We start from the raw sequence: 19032 nt of genomic DNA, 5'->3' as shown, positions 1-19032 counted from the left end.
TCTCCCCCTCTATCTCAGTTTCTCTCTGTTCTCTCAGATAAGTTAAAAAAGAAAAGAAAAAAATTTTAAGTGTTCTCTCAATCATCATAATTATTATCATTAACAATAATAGATGATAGTGATGTTCCTGTGATGGGAGGGGGCATGTTCAAACTAATGAACTAGAAGTGTAATGTTCATTATCCTCATCCTAGAAGGCATTTTGGATTAGGAGAGATGGTTCTTCTTTTGTCAAATGGGGGCTGGGCTTTACCCAGGAATCCTAGAATTAGCCATGTTAGACATGTCTGATTTCAAACTGGCAAGAAGACAAGGGAAAAATAGGCATGAGACTTTAGTTAGACCTTAGATAATCTCTCTTTTAGAGGGATTTTTCTCTCAAATCTCTGAAGTCATGCAATTCAGCATGCTTGCTCTCTCTTCACCTGTTTGTTAATCAGCAAGACCCTGCACCAAGGCCATTTGCAGCCCAGAGTCTCCTGAACAACATTCTCAGTGTAGGTAAGGAAAGGTGTAAGAGATTTCTCTCTCTGGATTTCCCTGGAGATTATTCTCCATGTTACCTATGCTTCCCAAATAATATGCCCGTATGTTTTTGTTTTCTTTTGTTTTTTAAGAACTGAAAGTCAGGATGTCTTTAAACAAAACAAAAATCTCTCAGCCCTAGGCAACTTTCTCTCTTTCACTCAGTACCAATAACGTTTATTAGGTGAACTTCTTCATTTTGTAAAGCAGGCTCTTGTTTTTGAGCTGCAGAAACAGTTGTGTGGCATTCTCAAGGTCTGAGACATGCATGAAATGTTCCACAGCTGACTGAACCCGTTTCTCTGTGGCTCACTCAGTGTTTGGTGACTGGACATTGATTATAGTGCTCCCTGCTCATTTATACCTTTCCCACAATGGTGATTTCATTGTATGCTCCTCTGCAGAAAACTGGCTTTATTTGATGAATGGAATTCCCTGGCTGTTTATGTTTCAATGGATAACACAGTGGTCATCGAAGATATCAGTGAGTTCCCAGTGTGTTTACCATCCCAGTTGGTGGGTAATGAGGTATTCCTTACTTTTTAGAAAGCTGGGAGAAGGAAGAGAAGAAGGCGGAGACAGAGAGACAGAGACAGAAAGAAAATGGGAGACACTGGCTTCTTTTTAAATTTTTTAATTATCTTTATTTATTGGATAGAGATAGCCAGAAATCAAGAGGGAACAGGAGCTAGAGAGGGAGAGAGACAGAGAGACACACCTGCAACACTGTTTCACCACTCGTGAAGCTTCCCCCTGCAGGTGGGAACTGGTGACTTGAACAAGGGTCCTTGCACATTGTAACATGTGCACTCAGCCAGGTGTGACACCACCTGGCCTGGCCCCGACACTGGTTTCATGACTTGCCTCACCAGGAAACCATTGCTGAGGGGGACACTAGATTCTGGTTATTTGTCCCCTGTGCTCCTATTCACTTAAATTTCATTTTCTGAAAGGGGGAAAGCAGTTAGGTGTTCTTGCCTTTCAGTGAGACATCACACCCTTTACTTGCAAGATACCCAGAGTGGGCAGCCAATAAAACTACCAATAAAACTATTTAGGGGTTCCCTCTTTGTCCAGCTCTGCATTCTCTGCCATGAGATTTGAGAAAGTGTATGCAGAAGATAGAGTTCCTTTCTAAAAGGTCCTTGATAACTAGTTGAGAAATGAGATTTTTCTCATTGAGTCTATATTATCTGGTGAGAGGTAAGTGAGTTATTCATTTGACAAAACAAGATAATTAAGGGCTAGAAGGGTGATTTGGGTTTCCTGTCGAAATGGGGTGAACTGGGCCCTGGGATGGAAGTCAGGGGGCCTTCCACATTTGGGGTGGGGAGTCATAGGAGGCATCCCTTAGTTTTCCCCTTTGAGAGTCCCCTAGAACTAGATAACTCAGCACTCTTGTCTTTCATTTCTAGAAAAAATGTGCTGTATCTCTCCCTTGAATGCTGGCCCAACTGGTGAGAGCTCTCTTGACTCTCTGAATGCTTCCAACCAGAGTAAGGGTATTGCTGCCTGTTGCCCAGCTTGGAAACCCCTACTGCTCATTGTGCCCCTTCGCCTGGGTATCAACCAAATCAATCCTGTCTATGTTGATGCCTTCAAAGTAAGTTGCACCTTTTCCCAAGCCCATTGCTGCCTGCCCATCACACTGCCATGTGAGCACGGAGATCCGTGAGCAGCAGTCCACAAGTGAGTTGAGAGCCTTGCATTGTCTTTCCCTCCAGGAGTGTTTTAAGATGCCACAGTCTTTAGGGGCATTAGGAGGAAAACCAAATAACGCCTATTATTTCATAGGATTCTTAGGTAAGACCAGAGGAATCACAAGTAAGTTCTTGGGGTTTAGGGGAAGCTGGGCAGAAGGTTTGCATGGGAGGCCAGACAATTCCAATAGTGACCCTTGTCTAGCCTAGAGATACCATGACCTCTGCTGAGTTCTTTTTGTCTCTGGCCTAATCTGTTGAAAGTATCACTTCCATGTGCCCTCTGGAGAACACAGTCAATGCCTCAATTCCTTTGTCTCTTGAGAAGCTGGGTGCTAGGTAGTGGAACACCTGGTTGAACGCACATATTATAATGCACGAGGACCCAGATTCAAGCCCCCCCCCCAGTCACCACCTGCAGAGGGAATGCTTCAAAAGTGGTGAAGCAATGCTACAGGTTTCTCTCCTCCTCACTATTTCCCCACTGCTGTCAATTTCTGACCATCTCTATCAAATAAATAAAAATAATAAAACAAAAGAAAACAAAACAAAAACCACTTAAAGGTCAAAGATTGTTTCAATACATCTCCATTTTTCCTGTAGGACCCAGAGTTGTGGGGTCTTCCTTCCCTGGCCTAGCTGGTCCCTCTTTTACTGGGGCTCAGGTATTCATGCTAGGAGGGTCTTCTGTCTTCTCAAGCCCACAGAGTTGTGCCTACTGGCTTGTTTTTTTTTCCAGGCCATGCCTGAGTGGGAATTCTAAGAGACAGATGGAGGTATCCCTTTTCTCATATTAGAAGCTGATTTTTCAGTTCACTAACCTCTTAACCACAGGCCCTAATGAGCAGTCTGCTTAGGTTGACATATCTGGAAACCCAACTTACTCACTGTCACTAAAGACATTTAAACCCTTGGCACACAAGGTGAGTTAAACCAGTGTTTCCCAAAACATTTTCAAAATCCTTTTTTAAAAATAATTCTATTGGGGGGGGAAAAGTGATTTATAGGATACTTGTAGACACATTGGTCCTATGTCTTCTTACCTCCCCACAATAGGATAGGTGTTTTCACATCACCCTTCAAGCTTTCAATGTGTATGCACATGGATCACTTTGACAACCTAACAAAATACAGGTGCAGCTGATCTGGGGTGGGACCCAACATTCTGAGCTTCTATTTTGTTTAATGTATTTTTATTAGTTATTTAATAATGGTTGACAAGATCGTAAGATTACAGGGATAGAGTTCCACACCACATGCACCACTACAGTTCTATGCTCTATCTCCCTAGCCCACCTCCCTTTCCCAAGAATAACCACCATAGTTTTCATAAAGTCTTAGTGACAGGTTGTTTTGTTTGTTTGTTTTTGTTTTATGTCCATCAGGGTTAATTTCTGGGGCTCAGTGCCAACAGTACAAATCCATGGCTCCTGGCAGGTCTCTCTCTTTCTCATTTACATTTTTCCGTTCTATTTTATTTGAAAGGACAGAGATAATTTGAGAGAGGAGGGGAAATAGAGAAGGAGAGAGAAAGACAACTGCAGACCTACTTCACTGGTTGTGAAGCATCCCCCCTGCAGGTGGGGAATAGGGCCTTGAACCTGGGACCTTGCACATGCTAATGTGAGTGTTTCATCTGGTGTTCTGCTGGCCCGGGTCCCTAACAGTTTAACATTTTTTTATTTTTTATTTTTTTATTGGAGAATTAATGTTTTACATTCAACAGTGAGTACAATAGTTTGTACATGCGTAACATTCCCCAGATTCCCATATAACAATACAATCCTCACTAGTAGTGAAGGTGGGGTGGAAACAGATACACAGGACCTAGGCTTCCAGTCTTCCACTTGCTGGAAAAGGATATCAACTCTTTGAGTCTCTGGTTCCTCTTATGGAAAAAGAGGGCTAACACCTGACCCTTCGTGCTGTCACCTCACATGGTGATAGGCCTCACATGTCCTATCTGTCACTGTAGTTGACTGCTATCCTTTTCAACTGGGTTTTACCAAGTCCAGTGAATAACACTGCTTTGTGTAGACCTACTTGTTTACTGTGGTAAGGCACTCAGAAAACTAGCCAGACACATTCAGGAAGGGTGACACCAATTCTTTCTGTCCTTAGCATCTCTTGTTGCACTTTTTCTAAGTGGGAGTTTTCCAGTCACCCCACTCTCTCTAATGCTGCCACCTAGTGGCATTATATAATAACTGCAAACTGATCTGAGAAAATATGGAGCCATGGAGACTTATTTATTTTTATTTTTTATTTATATATAATTTTTATTTACAAAATGGAAATATTGGCAAGACCATAGGATAAGAGGGGTACTACTCCACACAATTCCCACCACCAGAACTCCGTATCCCATCCCCTCGCTTGATAGCTTTCCTATTCTTTATCCCTCTAGGAATTTGGACCCAAGATCATTCTGGGGTACAGAAGGTGGAAAGTCTGGCTTCTGTAATTGCTTCCCTGATGAATATGGGAGTTGGCAGGTCGATCCATACTCCCAGCCTGTGTATTTCTCTCCCTCGTGGAGCAGGGATCTGGGGAGGTGTGGCTCCAGGACACATTAGTGGGGTCATCTGTCCAGGGAAGTCAAGTTGGCATCATGGTAGCATCTGGAACCTGGTGGCAGAGTAATGAAGCTGAAGGGTTGACATTCCACACCTGACATCTCTGGGCACGTTCCAAAGTGAAGCAGGCTAAGGTGGTATTGGTTGCACTGCTTTTCTGGAATCAGCAGATGCAGTATCAGTTGGTATGAATTGAGAGAAGCATGTAGGAAAGTGAGCCCCATCATAGAGGTTCCAGGCCTGGGAGAAATATGGACTTGACAGAGAAAGGGGAAGGTTCCTGCTGTCTAAGGGTTTAAGAAGGCAATAGACAGTTATTGCTATAACCAAATTATTTGTCAATTGGGTTGACTTTGAAAATCCCATTGTTAGGATTTGCTGTATCATACAAGACTTCACTATAATTTATGTCCTTTTATGCTATTTACATATAGCTCTATCTTATAAAGTAATGCCACCAGTTGCTTCTGTTCTCTCTAGTCTAAGCTTTTAGGAGATTTAATATTTCAAAGAACAAGTCATTATTAGAAATGTATTAACAATTTGAGCCCACTGTTAAAATTCCATCTGATTACCAATTTGAAATATTAAGTGCTTAGATTGAAGAGACATATACTCAGAACTATGGTCTATGCATCAAAAAGTTTGAGACATTCAATCCATTTCCGCCTCTCATATTAATTAAATAGTGATTGATGAGACTATAAGTTGAGTGTATAGTAACACCATTCCCACTACCAAAGGTCTGTCCTCTCCCTACCCCCAGTGAAGCTGAACATCTACCCCCCACCCTCCACTTGTTTCTGGTGAGATAAATGGTTCAGTTTCATTCTTCTGCATGTTTCAACCCAGTTTTCCCAGCACCATTTATTGAAAAGAGCCTCCTTCCTCCATTTAATACTTTGGGCTCCTTTATAAAAAATTAGATGTCCATAGGTATGGGGGTTTAATTCTAGGCTTTCAATTCTGTTCCACTGGTCTGTATGCCTATTTTGTTCCAGTACCAGGTTGTTTTGATGATGATGGCCTTATAATATAGTTTGAGATCTGGAAGTGTGATGCTTCCATTTCAATTTCTTTTCCTCAAGATTGTTTTGGCAATTCTAGGTGTTTTCTGGATCCAGATAAATGGTTGTAATTTTGTTCTATTATCTTTTTAAATTTTTTTGATTTATTTATTTTCCCCTTTGTTGCCCTTGTTTTTTATTGTTGTTATAGTTATTATTGTTGGTGTTATTGATGCTGTCATTGTTAGATAAGACAGAGAGAAATGGGGAAGACAAAGAGGGTAAGAGAAAGATAGACACCTGTAAACCTGCTTCACTGCCTGTGAAGCGACTCCCCTGCAGGTGGGAAGCTGGGGCTCGAACTGGGATCCTTATGCCAGTCCTTGCGCTTTGTACCACGTGCGCTTAACTCGCTGCGCTATCACTTAACTCATTTGTTCTATTCTCTTAAAGTAACTTTATGGAACTTTGATGGGTATTGCATTAAATTCGTGTATGTCTCTGGATAGAATATTCATTTTGATGACATTAACTCTTCCAATCTATGAGCACAGAATATTTTTCCATTTCTTGGTATCATCTTCTATTTCTTTGAATAGCGACTCATAGTTTTTAGTATACAAGTCTTTCACTTCTTTGGTCAGGTTTAATCCTAGATATCTTGTTGATTTTGCTGCAACAGTGAATGGGAGTGATTTCTGGATATCAACTTCTTTGGACATAGTGTTTGTGTAAAGGAATGCCACTGATTTTTAGACATTGATTTTGTAGCCTGACACTATGCTATATTGCCTAATGATTTCCAGTAGCTTTCTGCTGGATTCTTTAGGTTTTTCTATGTATACTATCATATCACCTGCAAATAGTGAGAGCTTGACTTCTTCCCTTCCAAACTGCATTCCTTTGATTCCTTTCTCTTGCCTGATTGCTATGGCAAGAAGTTCCAATATTATGTTGAAGAGTAATGGTGAAAATAGACCTCCCTTGAATTTGTTGATACTGTCTTTGTGGCCTAATATTTGGTCTATCCTTGAAGATGTGCTGTGTGGTTTTGAAAAGAATGTGTATTCCATGTTCTTGGGGTGAAGAACTCTGAGAATGTCCAGTAGGTCTGGTCTATCCATCTCTTCGATTAATTCTCTTGTTTCTTTTTTTCTTCTTTTTAAATATTTATTTATTTATTCCCTTTTGTTGCCCTTATTGTTTTATTGTTGTAGTTATTATTATTATTATTGATGTCATTGTTATTGTATAGGACAGAGAGAAATGGAGAGAGGAGGGGAAGACAGAGAGGGGGAGAGAAAGACACCTGCAGACCTGATTCACCGCCTATGAAGCGACTCCCTTGCAGGTGGGGAGCCGGGGTCTCAAACCCAGATCCTTATGCCGGTCCTTGAGCTTGGTGCCACGTATGCTTAACCCGCTGCACTATTCTCTTTTTTTTTTTTTGTTGTTGTTCTTGTTTTTGTTGATTCTCTGCTTAGTTGATTTGTCTAAGTGTGAGAATGGGTTGTTGAAGTCTCCTACTATTACTGTATAACTACTGATGTATTTCTGTAGCTATTTCAGGAAGGATTTGATGTATTTATATGGGCCTCATTGGGTGCATAGATGTTAATAATTGTTAAATCTTCTTGATTGATTAATCTTCTGATCATTATGTAATGACCTTGCCTATCCTTTATTACTTTTTTAAATTTAGAGTCTATTGTATCAGAGATGAGAATGGCTGTTCCTGCCGTTTTTTGTGCTCCATTAGGCTGTATGATAGTTTTCCATCCCTTCACTTTAAGTCTGTGTTTGTTTTGTTGGGTCAGGTGGGATTCTTGCAAGCAGCATATGGTTGGGTGTGTTTTCTGATCCATCCTTACACTCTGTGCCTTTTAATGGGTGGATTTAAGCCATTGACATTGATATTATGGATTTAAGGTATTACAGTGCCATTATTCAACAACTCTTTATTTGCTCTGATATATGGCAAGTATTTTGGTGATGTTCTTGTTTATAAGAGGTCTTTTAGAACCTCTTTCAGGGCAGGCTTGGTGATAGTTGCCTCCTTTAAATGTTGCTTGTCTGAGAAGGTTTTTATCCCTCCATCTAGTCTGAATGAAATTCTGGCAGGATATACTGTCCTTGGTTGAAACCCCTTTTCATTGAGACCTCGATAGATATTTTGCCATTCTCTTGTGGCTTTTAGAGTTTGAGTGGAGAAGTCTGCTGATAGTCTTACGGGTTTTCCCCTTTATGTGACTTTGTTTTTCTCTTGCATCCATTAGGATCCTTTCTTTACTCTTACTTCTTTTTATTGTAATTATGATGTGTCTTGGTGTCTTCAGGTCTGGGCTGATTCTGTTTGGGACTCTCTGGGCCTCTTGAATCTTAATGTCCTTTCTGTTGTTTAGGACTGGGAAATTTTCTTCTATTATTCCTCTAGAATGTTTTCTTCCTCATCTTTTCTTTCTTCCTTGGGTAAGCCAATTATGCAAGTGATAATTCTGTTGAGATCATCCCTCCTACATGTGTCTGTTGTTGTTTTCATTGTCTCTCAATCTCTTTTTTAGCTCTTTACTTCCTTCTTAGTTTTCTCTAACTCATCCTCATCCTCCGTGTGGCTCCTCATCTGTTTTCTGCTTTTGTAATCTGCTTTCCCTACCCTTAGCTTCTTTCTTCAGTTCAGCTATTTTTTTTAAATTTTGCTCAGTTATAGTATTAGTTTGTTCTATTAGTTAGCCTTTTAGCTCAGCTATTTCAGCTTTCAGTTCTCTAATTACCTTCAGGTAGCTAGTATTTTCCCCGATGGTCTCATCTGTTGTTTCCCTATTTCTGATAGCCTTTTCCTCAATAGCTATCCTCATTTCTGTGATTGATAGGTCAATTATTGTTTGATCTTTTCCTTATTTATAGTTGCTTCTGGTTTAATTGAATTTTTTTGAGTTCCTGTCCTGATTAATTGCTGTAGCTGTTTTATTTGCTCTTGAGTATTTTTGTTATTGGTGTGGTTTGCATTTTTATGTCCTGTTGTTCTTTGGTTATTGTGTTGTGTGTGTATAAGCCACACTAAACTAATGTCTTTTCACAAATGAAGTCACAGACCTCAGAAAGTTCAACAGTAGCAAGTGAAGCAAAGATTAATGCAGTTCGACCAAAACCAATTAGCCAAGCAAAACTAAAATAAAAACAAACAAAACAAAAATAAAGAAGAAAAATCAAGAATAGACAATTACAAAAATCAACTGTCAACTATAAATTCTAGAGATAGTGGGCAGAGAAAAGAAAGGAGAAAAGAGAGAGACTCAGGAAGAGAGAGAAAAAGTATACTGAGTCAGACTTCTACCACAAGATAATTCACTAATTAGTACCAGTGAATACAGAAAGAAAAAGGAAAAAAGAGAGAAAAAAATCAGTGAAAGGAAAGAGATTAAGAGATTTTTTTTTGATCAGCTAGGAGGAAAGAAAAAGAAAACTGAAGAAGAGAGAGAGAGAGAGAAAGAGAGAGAAGTTCCTCCCACAATGGGTAGCACACCCAATCACCTATCAATATAAAAATCAACAACAGCTAATTTTGGTCAACCTGGAGAGGAGGGAAAAGAGAGAAGCACAAATAATAATAATAATAATAATAATATAAAACAGAATTAAAAAAAACCTAACAGATTAAACCACCCCAGATTGTTGCACACAGCCTCGCCCACTTCCTAAACCAAGGAAAAACAAAACAACTGCAAGAACCAACTATCAAAGAAGAGGTAGAGGGAAGGAAGTCAGGTAATCTAACCCAGGCAAGACTGAGGCCCTGATTGGTCAGATATTCTGTCACTCAGATGGAGCTCCTGTCCCCTTAAAAAAAAGCCTTTGCTTGGGGGAAATATCCCCCCTCCTTTGGATGATACTCCTGCTGTCCAGGAAACTTCATAAAGAAATTAGCTCCACAGGAGGCCTAACAGAAGCTGGTAGCTGGTATAGGGGTTGTCTTGTGGCTGGGACAGTGCAGAGCAAAATAGCAAAATAAAATAAGATAAGATAAAATATAAATAAAATAAAATATAAAATATAAATAAAATAAAATAATAAAATAAAATAGCAAATCCCAATCCCAGCAGAATCCTTGTTTCCTTTGTCCTTTTTGGCCCCTGTTTGCCAGCGCAAGGGTGAATTATATCACTCTTCCTTGGTACCACCCTTACCCACCTCTACACTAATCCTTCACCACTGGCCCGGAACTCCTACCCTCACCTGAACTTCCCAAGTTTAAAGCAGCCTCCTTGCAGAGCTCACGCCTGTTGTCTCCAAGTTGCCATCTTGGCTCCCAACTTTTTATTTTTTAAGTGCAAAAGCTAGTCCTGAAAGTTATATAAATTTAAATGTCCTCTGTTTCTAAGCTTTTAGGTTCTTGCCAAACAGCATTGCAAAAAACAAGTTCCCACTGTGTGTGCTAAGAAAAAATTTCAATCAGATTTGGAAAATAATGTGAGAGGAGTTTTAGTTATTCCTGGGTCTTCTGACCTCCCTTATCTCATACTACCTGGAAAGAATTCACCAAACTGGTGTAGCCCTCCTGTTTTCTGGGGTGACTGGGTTATGATGACTAGTGGGTTCATTGAGGATTGGTGAGCACTTTATGAAAGTCAAAGGACCTATTTCTTCCACCTGGATCACAGCTGGGTTATGCTAAAGCACTGAGCACTGAGACCAAAATTCCTGACATTAGTTCTATTTGCATTCATGGGGCAGATCTTCATATAATGCCTATTTACAGATTACTTTTCATAAAACTTTTGTGTAGCATTCACTTGAGGTCCCAGAGTCCCACCAACTCCTCTTCTTTGATTTATTCCCTTAATGTATAGAGGGGTCTGGATTGGGGAGAATGTCTGGAGGGAGGGAACAGATAAAGAACTGCTAATTTTAAAACAACAATCCTTTTTTTAATTGGGGAGGTTAATGCTTTACAGTGCAGTCATTGTTACATGAGTATAATTTAATTATGTGCCAGGCTCTCGAAGTCCTCTTCCACCCCTCCCTCCTTACCCAGAGTTCCTTGTTTTGATGCTGTACACAATGCTCAGTTCACATTTCACTTTGTTTTCTCCCTCCCTGTCCCTATTTATTTGGTCTCACTTATAAGCTAAATCATTCTGTAGTTGTCCTTCACTTTTTGCTTATCTCACTTAACATGATGTTTTCTAGTGGAACAACAATCTTCTATAAATTCTGTAACATTCTCTCTCTGTAAATATATACATATATGTGTGTACATATCTATATACTGTATATACATAAATATGTACACACTTTATGTAATACATATAAATATATAGGCTAGCTAAAGTATATCTACAGGTGTGTGTAGGGATATTGTGTGCACAACATGCCTTGCAAGGTAGAGATCTCTATTTTTCATTTTATACATAGTGAAACTGAGACTATGAATGATTGTTTTACCAGGGTCAACTAGCAAGAAAGTGGTAAAGTCAGGGTTTGACCCCAATTTGACCATAACCCCTACCACATCACATCACTTCCCTAGAAGCCCCTTGCTCACTAGGAGAAGCTCCCAGTTGACTGTCAGATCTGGCCTGCTTAGAGAGATTATTGGATAGAGTCTGTGGCTACCTGAAGATCGATAGCATGAATCCTCTCTCTGCAGCAATTTTTTTTTGCCCCTAACACTGGGGTTATCGCTGGGGTTCCAGGCCAGCACTATGAATCCACTGCTCCTGGTGCCATTTTTTTCCTTTTTTTTTTTTTAATTATTAGATAGGACAGAGAGAAATTGAGAGGGGAAAATAGAGAAAGGGAGTTAAGGATAGACACCTACAGACCTCCTTCACCACTTTTGGTGTCCCCCCTGCAGGCGCAGGGAATCAAACCTGGGTCCTTGCGCTTGGTAATATGTTAACTTAGCTGGTTGCGCCAGTGCCTGCACCCCTTGCCCCCCCCCCCCCAGCCCGTGGCAGCTAGTTGAAGTTGACCAGCTTGCCTCTCTTCCTCAGGCCTTGCTAGAGACCTTGGCTTAGTTCCCACATAGTTTTCAGAACTTTATAGTTTTTTTTTCTTCCATTTTGTTGCCATTGTTGTTATTGCTGTTGTTGAATAGGACAGAAATTAAGAGAGGAGGGAGAGACAGAGAAAGGGAGATACCTGCTTCACCACCCATAAAGTGCCCCCCCCCCCGCAGGTGGGGACCCAGGGGCTTGAACTTGGATCCTTGTGCTGGTCCTTGTGCTTTGTGCCATGTGCACTTAACCTGTTGCACTACCACCTGGCCCCCTATAAATCTTCCATAGTCCTTTGTGTCTTTTCAGAAACAGAGAGCTGACAGATTCTTCATTGTGCAAACACACACACACACACACACACACACACACACACACACACACACACACACACACACACACACACACCTGCCCTCCATAGAAAATGGCATAGAAAAAAAGAAAAGAAGAAAAAGGCATAGAGTCAGAGAAGATTCTATTATTATTCTCAGTACCTTAACTTGAAACACTCTGACAAGTGGCTCAGTTCTCATCACTTTTACTTTTTGTTATTCTTGTGTACAACTTTGTTCCTATTACCTTCTGTGATCTTAGGTAGACTCTATCCTGACAGTTGTTCTTAATTGTGACTTGATCTAGGTGAAATATATAACCAGACTTTAATTAATCAAGTCACGTGAGGGTACTGGTTCCCATATACTCTGAAATGTCTATTAATAGGGGAATGCTTTTGAGTTGAAACAAGATAATCCTGTGACCACCTTGTATTTATATTGTGTTTAAGATTTCCTAGCAGAGGTGAAACCTTCTGGCTCTTAGACTACCTTGTGAGGTAATAGCAGTAGGTGGAGTCACCCTGGATTAAAAAACAAGACTATTAGGGTTGGGGAGACAGCACAGTGTACAAGACTTTCATTCCCAAGGCCCCAGAGCTCCCAGATTCGATCTCCAACACTACCATAAACCAGAGCTGAGCAGTGCACTGGTCTGAAAAATCAAAACAAGTCAAGGCAGTTAAAACTGTATAGTTAAGTGATGTCTCCCAGTTCTATGATAGAGACAAATGAATCCATCAGACATAAACACATTCTTTGTAAATGAATATCACCAGCACAGTCCTGACACCATTCCCAGGTTGATCTTAGGGCATCTCTCTCTATCCCCATCATCCTGCTGCACTTAGATCTCACATGGTTACCTGACCCAATCTAGAACTCAGAGGGTCAAAGGGCCCTCAAGCTGGATAGTAAGGTTGGAGTGTCCCTGTAGGTATTTTTGCCTCTTCTGTATGCTGCTGATAGAGGGACTCTCAGCGATTTGAATAGCAGAGAAAAGTAGAGAGTTTATTTCCCCTGGTTGTTTTGGGGTTAGGGTTTTTGCTTTGTTTTGTTTTCAATTGAATGAAGATTTTATGTTGTTGTTGTTGTTGTTGTTTTCTTATTGCAAGGGCCCATAACCTCAAAAAAAAATCTCCCTAGTGAGGTATATTTTTACTGATGTTAATGTGATCAAGGTAATATTTTCCAATAGAAATTACCAGCTTGCTAACAATGACTAACTTACTAGCTAATCAGACAGTCATTTTCTTCCCTGATATCTGCATCCACAGCAGATCAGAACTTCCCATTCTTTCAGAGACCAAGACTCTCTTCTTTATCAGTTATACACTTTGAACATAGGTCTTAGAATCAGTGGTTGAGAACAAGAAATTTTCCAATGTTGGAAGAAGCCAGATTTTCTCTACTTGTATGTAGACTCACAATTCGATGGATCTACTTACCGCCTCTTTGCTACTGCTGCTCACAGAGCCTACCTTGTCATCTGTATTCTCTCATTCTCACCTTTGGCCTAACTTGATACTTTCTATTTTCCATTGTGAATTTTGTAGAGATTTAAATGCTAGGGCAAATCTTCTCATTGAATGTTTGGATTTGGGTGTGGGTGGCTTCTTTCAAGCATGCTCACCCTACTTCAGGCTTTCTATCATCTCATTCTCACTGTTGCTATGGGAGGGCCTAGAGAAACCAGAGAGTCTCCTCCCAAGGACAGCAGTGGAGCCAGACCCAGTGGTTCCTCGGAGGTTAAGTGTGTCTCATTCACAATAGGAAATGAACTCATTTTCTTGGATCCTCACACAACCCAGACCTTTGTTGACACTGAAGAGAATGGAATGGTTGATGACCAAACTTTCCATTGCCTGCAATCTCCACAAAGAATGAACATCCTGAACTTGGATCCTTCTGTAGCATTGGTGGGTATCTGAAGCTTGGATGGGCCAAGAGGTGTGCTGTTGCCTTGTTATAGATTTGTGCCCTAGGAGTTCCTAAAGTTTCTAGATAGATTGACTAGAATATATTTGCTCATCATAAGAGGTAGCATAGTACAGTGGGGATGGGATGGATCTTGAGACCAAATGACTCAAGTTAAAGTTCAGACCTTTTACTTACTAGTTATGGACTTAGGAAAAATCTCTTTAACTTCTTGTCTCTAAAATGAGCTAAACAATAGCCCCCCCCCCCTTTTGTAGGGCTGTATGAGGTATACTTTATGTAAGTCACTTAGCACAGTGCCTGGAGCATTGTAATAATTTTATAAATGTTTGTTTGTTACTGTGAATTATGTTTCTACCTTCTCCTTCTTGCCTTCTAAGTATTGCAGTGCAGGCAGCAGGTAATGACGTAGGGCACAACTGGGGAGAAAAAAGGCAGCAAGAATTTCTGGGGTTACTGTGCTTATTTCTCTGGGCATTCCACCCAGGAAGTTGAGGTCCCTCTCCTGCCATCTGGACATGTTGGAGGTGCATATTCTGGTAAAGTAGCCAGTGGTTTTGAAACCTATCTGTCCTCTCTCTCAGTTTATCCTGATTTACAGAGCATCAGTGACTGAGAACTGAGTCCTCTTTTTACTTTGAACCATTCATTCACTACTATAGAATTGGTTTGGTGATGATGAAAGAGGATACTGGTTCGCTTATTTTAACAGTTACTTTAAGGTCAAAAACATCTTACTAAATATTGCCTGTAGACAAAGGCATACTTCGGCTACTGATTGCAGTTCTCATTTACTCTTCTTTATAGATATGTGAGTTTATGCACTGACTCAAGAAGTTAACTCTATGTTTTGGAGCTTGAGCTTCAAGTTACTATATCTTACAGCATGATAAGAGAGGGCTCAGGAAAGGGAAAACAGGATAGGCAGAGAGAGAGATAGAGATAGAGAGAGAGAGAGAGAGAAGATAGAACAAATGTAAGTATGTATACCTTATGCAACAATGCCTAGAGGAGAGAGAGAAATCCACTCAGTTCTCCTTTTAGCTGGGAAGCACATGTAGCCCAGGGGAAAGTGATCCATCTTGCAAAATAAATAGCCTGCATTGGTGCCCCTGACCAGTCCTAAGTTATGTTCCTTTGTTTTCCCTCAAGGGATTTTTCTGCAAAGAAGAAAAAGACTTTGATAGCTGGTGTAGCCTTGTCCAAAAGGTATGTGTTTCTTAGTCTTAAAAAGGAAAGTTATTCAATGTGATCATTTAAAAGTATTTTTTAACTGGGGTATTAATGGCTTATAGTAAATACAGTTGCTGGTACATGTGTAAAATTTCTGTTTTCTGCAAAACACTTTCATCCTAGGTTCTCCTCCACTATCCTGCACCAGAACCTGAAAGCTGCCTACCCCGCCTCAGAGTCCTTTACTTTGGTGCAGTACACCAAACCTCCAATTTCTACTTTGTGTTTCCTGTTTCTGTTGTTATTTATCAATTTATGTCCATAAGTGAGATCATCCCACATTAATCCATCTCTTTCTGGCTTATCTTACTTAACATAACTTCTTCAAGATCCATCCACAATGAGGCGAAGGTGAACCCAGCATTCTTAATAGCTGAGTAGTATTCCATTGTGTATATATACCACAACTTTCTTAGCTACTCATCTGTTGTTGGACACCTAGGCTGTCTCCATGATTTAGCTATTACAGATTGTGCAGCTATGAATTGTGTATACCTATGTTCAATATGTTTTAATAGTAACATAAAACTAGATTGGCTTGAAATTATTGCAAGGGGAAGGCACTGAGATTGGAGAATTTTACATATATTTGGGGAAACAAATAAGTACTGTTTTTTTTAATTCCCTTTTGTTGCCCTTATTTTTTTTATTGTTGTCATTATTGTTGGATAGGACAGAGAGAAATGGAGAGAGGAGGGTAAGACAGAGAGGGGGAGAGAAAGATAGACACCTGCAGACCTGCTTCACTGACTGTGAAGTGACCCTCCTGCAGGTAGGGAGTTGGGGGCTCGAACCGGGATCCTTAGACTGGTCCTTGCGCTTTGTGCCACCTGTGCTTAACCCACTGTGCTACCACCTGATTCCCAATAAGTACTGTGTTTTCAAATATGCTTAGATATCTAAGTTAGCTACTTAATGTTCTATCTTATTAACCCTCTGTGTCATAAAAGTATTTAATTAATATTCTGTTGTCTTAATCTAAAAATCCCGATTTCTTATAACTCAGTCTAAATCCTTCCACTAAGTCTTTACTTTATAACACTGAGAAGTTGAAATGATTAAACTACTTTTTAAAATTTTTAGTTGATATTAATAGTTTGTTACAAAACTGTAAGGCTACCATGTATAGTTCCACACCACACCCACCACCAAACTACTTTTTAAATATACTATCATTTAATGTAGTACATCATGGTTTCGGAAGCTTTCCTCTCTATTAATCATCTTAGTGATATAAACTATAGATACCCTGCCACTTCAAAACAATTTATTATAATCTGCAGAAATAATAAAGAAAGTCGGTATTTTCTTCCTTTTTCATATATTGTATTTCAAGGATATTTTGTATTTTGCTAGCTTCCTAATCTTTGCATCTGCTTCCTTCCTCCTCAGCTTCTAACACAAGCCAAATATATAGAAGCTAGAGATCAGCCCTCTTTCAAACACTAAATGGAGATCATAGGGAGTAGTTTAAAGGGCTCTGGATGGGGTGGCAGGAAACAGGATGTCCTATTAGTAAAGCAAAGAAATTGGAGTGATGGGCACCCAGGGTCTTTTGTAAGTGTCAGGAGAGAATCTTTTTCTTCAACAAATGAATACATGATTAGCACCACTGTCCCCAGATGAATCTGAAGCCCAGGTTAATTATTAGCTGAGGCATCATGGAAGCTGCTTTTTTTCTTTGATTGGATGGAGACAAAGAGAAATTAAGAGGGGAGAGGGAGAGACAGAGGGACACCGACAGCTCTGCTTCACCACTTGTGAAGCTTTCTCCCTGCATATGGGGGACCAGGGGCTTGAACTTGGGTCCTTAACCAGGTGTGCCACCACCTGGCCCTGAGACTGCTTTTCTAAATTGAATTAATTACATTTCAGAACACAGCAAAACCCTCTATCACATTTAAAACCAAAATGAAAAGAAATGTCTAATAAGATTATGCTGTTTACCTTAGGACATGCACCATAATGCTAGTCTAAAACAGAAGTCAGAACAATATGTACTGATATTCTCTTGGGGCAGATTTAATTTGAGTAACCAACATTCTTCTGAGCCAATACTTTAAGAACATCTCACCTCTCAACTGAGTTGAGCCTTTGTGATTCACTTGTTTCCCGATCCTCCTGACGGAGCATAGGCAATGAGAACTGTGCTTCCATCAAATATTCCCTCCAGTTTCCTTCCTTCCTGGCCAATTCTATGTAGGATTGAGGAGGGCTGGGCCTTCAGAAGGGTCAGGTAGAGGATGGGTGTATTTGCCAGGCCTTTGCTGTCACCTTTCACCAAGTAGGCCACTCTTGGGTTTTGGAGTCATAGATTGCCAATGAAATGTACTGACTTTCTAGTGTCTTCAGCTATTTCTTTGTCTCCTCAGGAAATTCTGAAGGAAAATTTAAGGATGTTTGAATTAGTTCAGAAACATCCATCACACTGGCCTCCCTTTGTTCCTCCTGCTAAGCCAGAAGTGACAACCACTGGGGCAGGTAAGCTTTTCTTCAGGGGACTCTCCAAACAACAGACCCACAATTAGCAAATTTTATATTTATTTGTTTGTTTGTTTGTTTGTTTATTTTTACCAGCCAGGAGCTAATTTGGCTTTCTGTAGAATATAGCAGTTCTACTCAGCTGGACTGATGAAAGAATGGTACTTCTGATTACTTTAGTCTTCTGGTGAACTGACATATACTAATCTCAAAGAACATTTGAAGAAGAAAATAGGTTCTGTGTAAAAGTTCTATGCAAAATCAAAATGGCTAGACTATGTTCTATGTTCTGATTATGGCAGAACAACAAATTAGGGGTCATGGGAACTTCATAATTCACCTCAAAAGTCTTGCTGACCCTCAGCCTAATTGTAGTGAATATAATTATATAATAAGTTTGATCATTTTGCTTCTTTTTTAACACAGTGTTCATTTATTTATTTACTTATTTAATTTGATTTGAACATGGTAAAATGTGTGCTCAGTTGGGTGTACCACTGCCCAGCCCCCTATTTTGCATCATAGAGAAAAAATTAAATATATTACCACTGTAAATAATTAAAAATAGAAGAGACTATCTGTAAGTCTCTTCCATGTGAGCTTTTCTTTCAGCAAAGCAATTCTAAGTGCATAGTCTAAGTGATGCACTGTCTGCTTCAACTTGTCAAATCGTTCTTCTTTCTCATTTCTGCATCCTGATAGAATTCATTGACTCTACTGAACAATTAGAGGAATTTGACCTGGAGGAAGACTTCGAGATTCTGAGTGTGTAATATAGTGAGTGGGGAATCGACTTAGAAATCTGTCTTCCAGCTGGTACCAGAAGAACATGAACTAATTACATAAAACTTTTCTAGTCAGCAAGTGCCTGATATGCCAACAACATGCAAACTTGATACCAATCATATCTGAGCCAATTATCACTTATCAGAAACAAACACCCCCCCCCCCTTTCCAGAAAGAACTAGAACAATCATGGAATCTAGGAACAGAAAGATTAGGAGTTGTCCTTTGAGTCTCAGCTTGTCTTACATGGCCACGAATCTTCAGCTACTGAAATAAGGAAGTGGACACTTGGAAGGCAGAGGATTCCCACCTTGCTTCTAGCACCAGCAGATAAGAGATGGTTACCCTGTGCTTCTTCACCCTTTTAAGGTGTAACCTCTTTTTGGCTAAATACTAAGAAGCAATCTGTAATCTGTTTTCTTGTGCTAATAATAAAGTGGCTGTGTCAGGGGAAAAAA

The 19032-nt window shown here is 40.0% G+C and overlaps 1 protein-coding gene across 1 annotated transcript in view; it reads left to right on the top strand.

Moving 5' to 3' along the window:
- The window catches only part of ATG4A (autophagy related 4A cysteine peptidase), a 99096-nt gene extending 80064 nt beyond the window's left edge, over positions 1-19032 (top strand). Inside the window, exons 7-13 of the mRNA XM_007530516.3 lie at positions 930-1009; positions 1941-2128; positions 2250-2328; positions 13910-14055; positions 15227-15283; positions 17680-17788; positions 18491-19032. Of these exons, the coding sequence (XP_007530578.1) occupies positions 930-1009; positions 1941-2128; positions 2250-2328; positions 13910-14055; positions 15227-15283; positions 17680-17788; positions 18491-18561 (730 nt within the window). The 3' untranslated portion in view covers positions 18562-19032. The remainder of the gene's footprint in view (positions 1-929; positions 1010-1940; positions 2129-2249; positions 2329-13909; positions 14056-15226; positions 15284-17679; positions 17789-18490) is intronic.

Source organism: Erinaceus europaeus, chromosome X (assembly GCF_950295315.1).
Source record: "Erinaceus europaeus chromosome X, mEriEur2.1, whole genome shotgun sequence".
Taxonomy (NCBI): domain Eukaryota; kingdom Metazoa; phylum Chordata; class Mammalia; order Eulipotyphla; family Erinaceidae; genus Erinaceus; species Erinaceus europaeus.
Note: the sequence above shows the minus strand (reverse complement) of the source record. Positions and strands in the feature narration are given on the sequence as shown.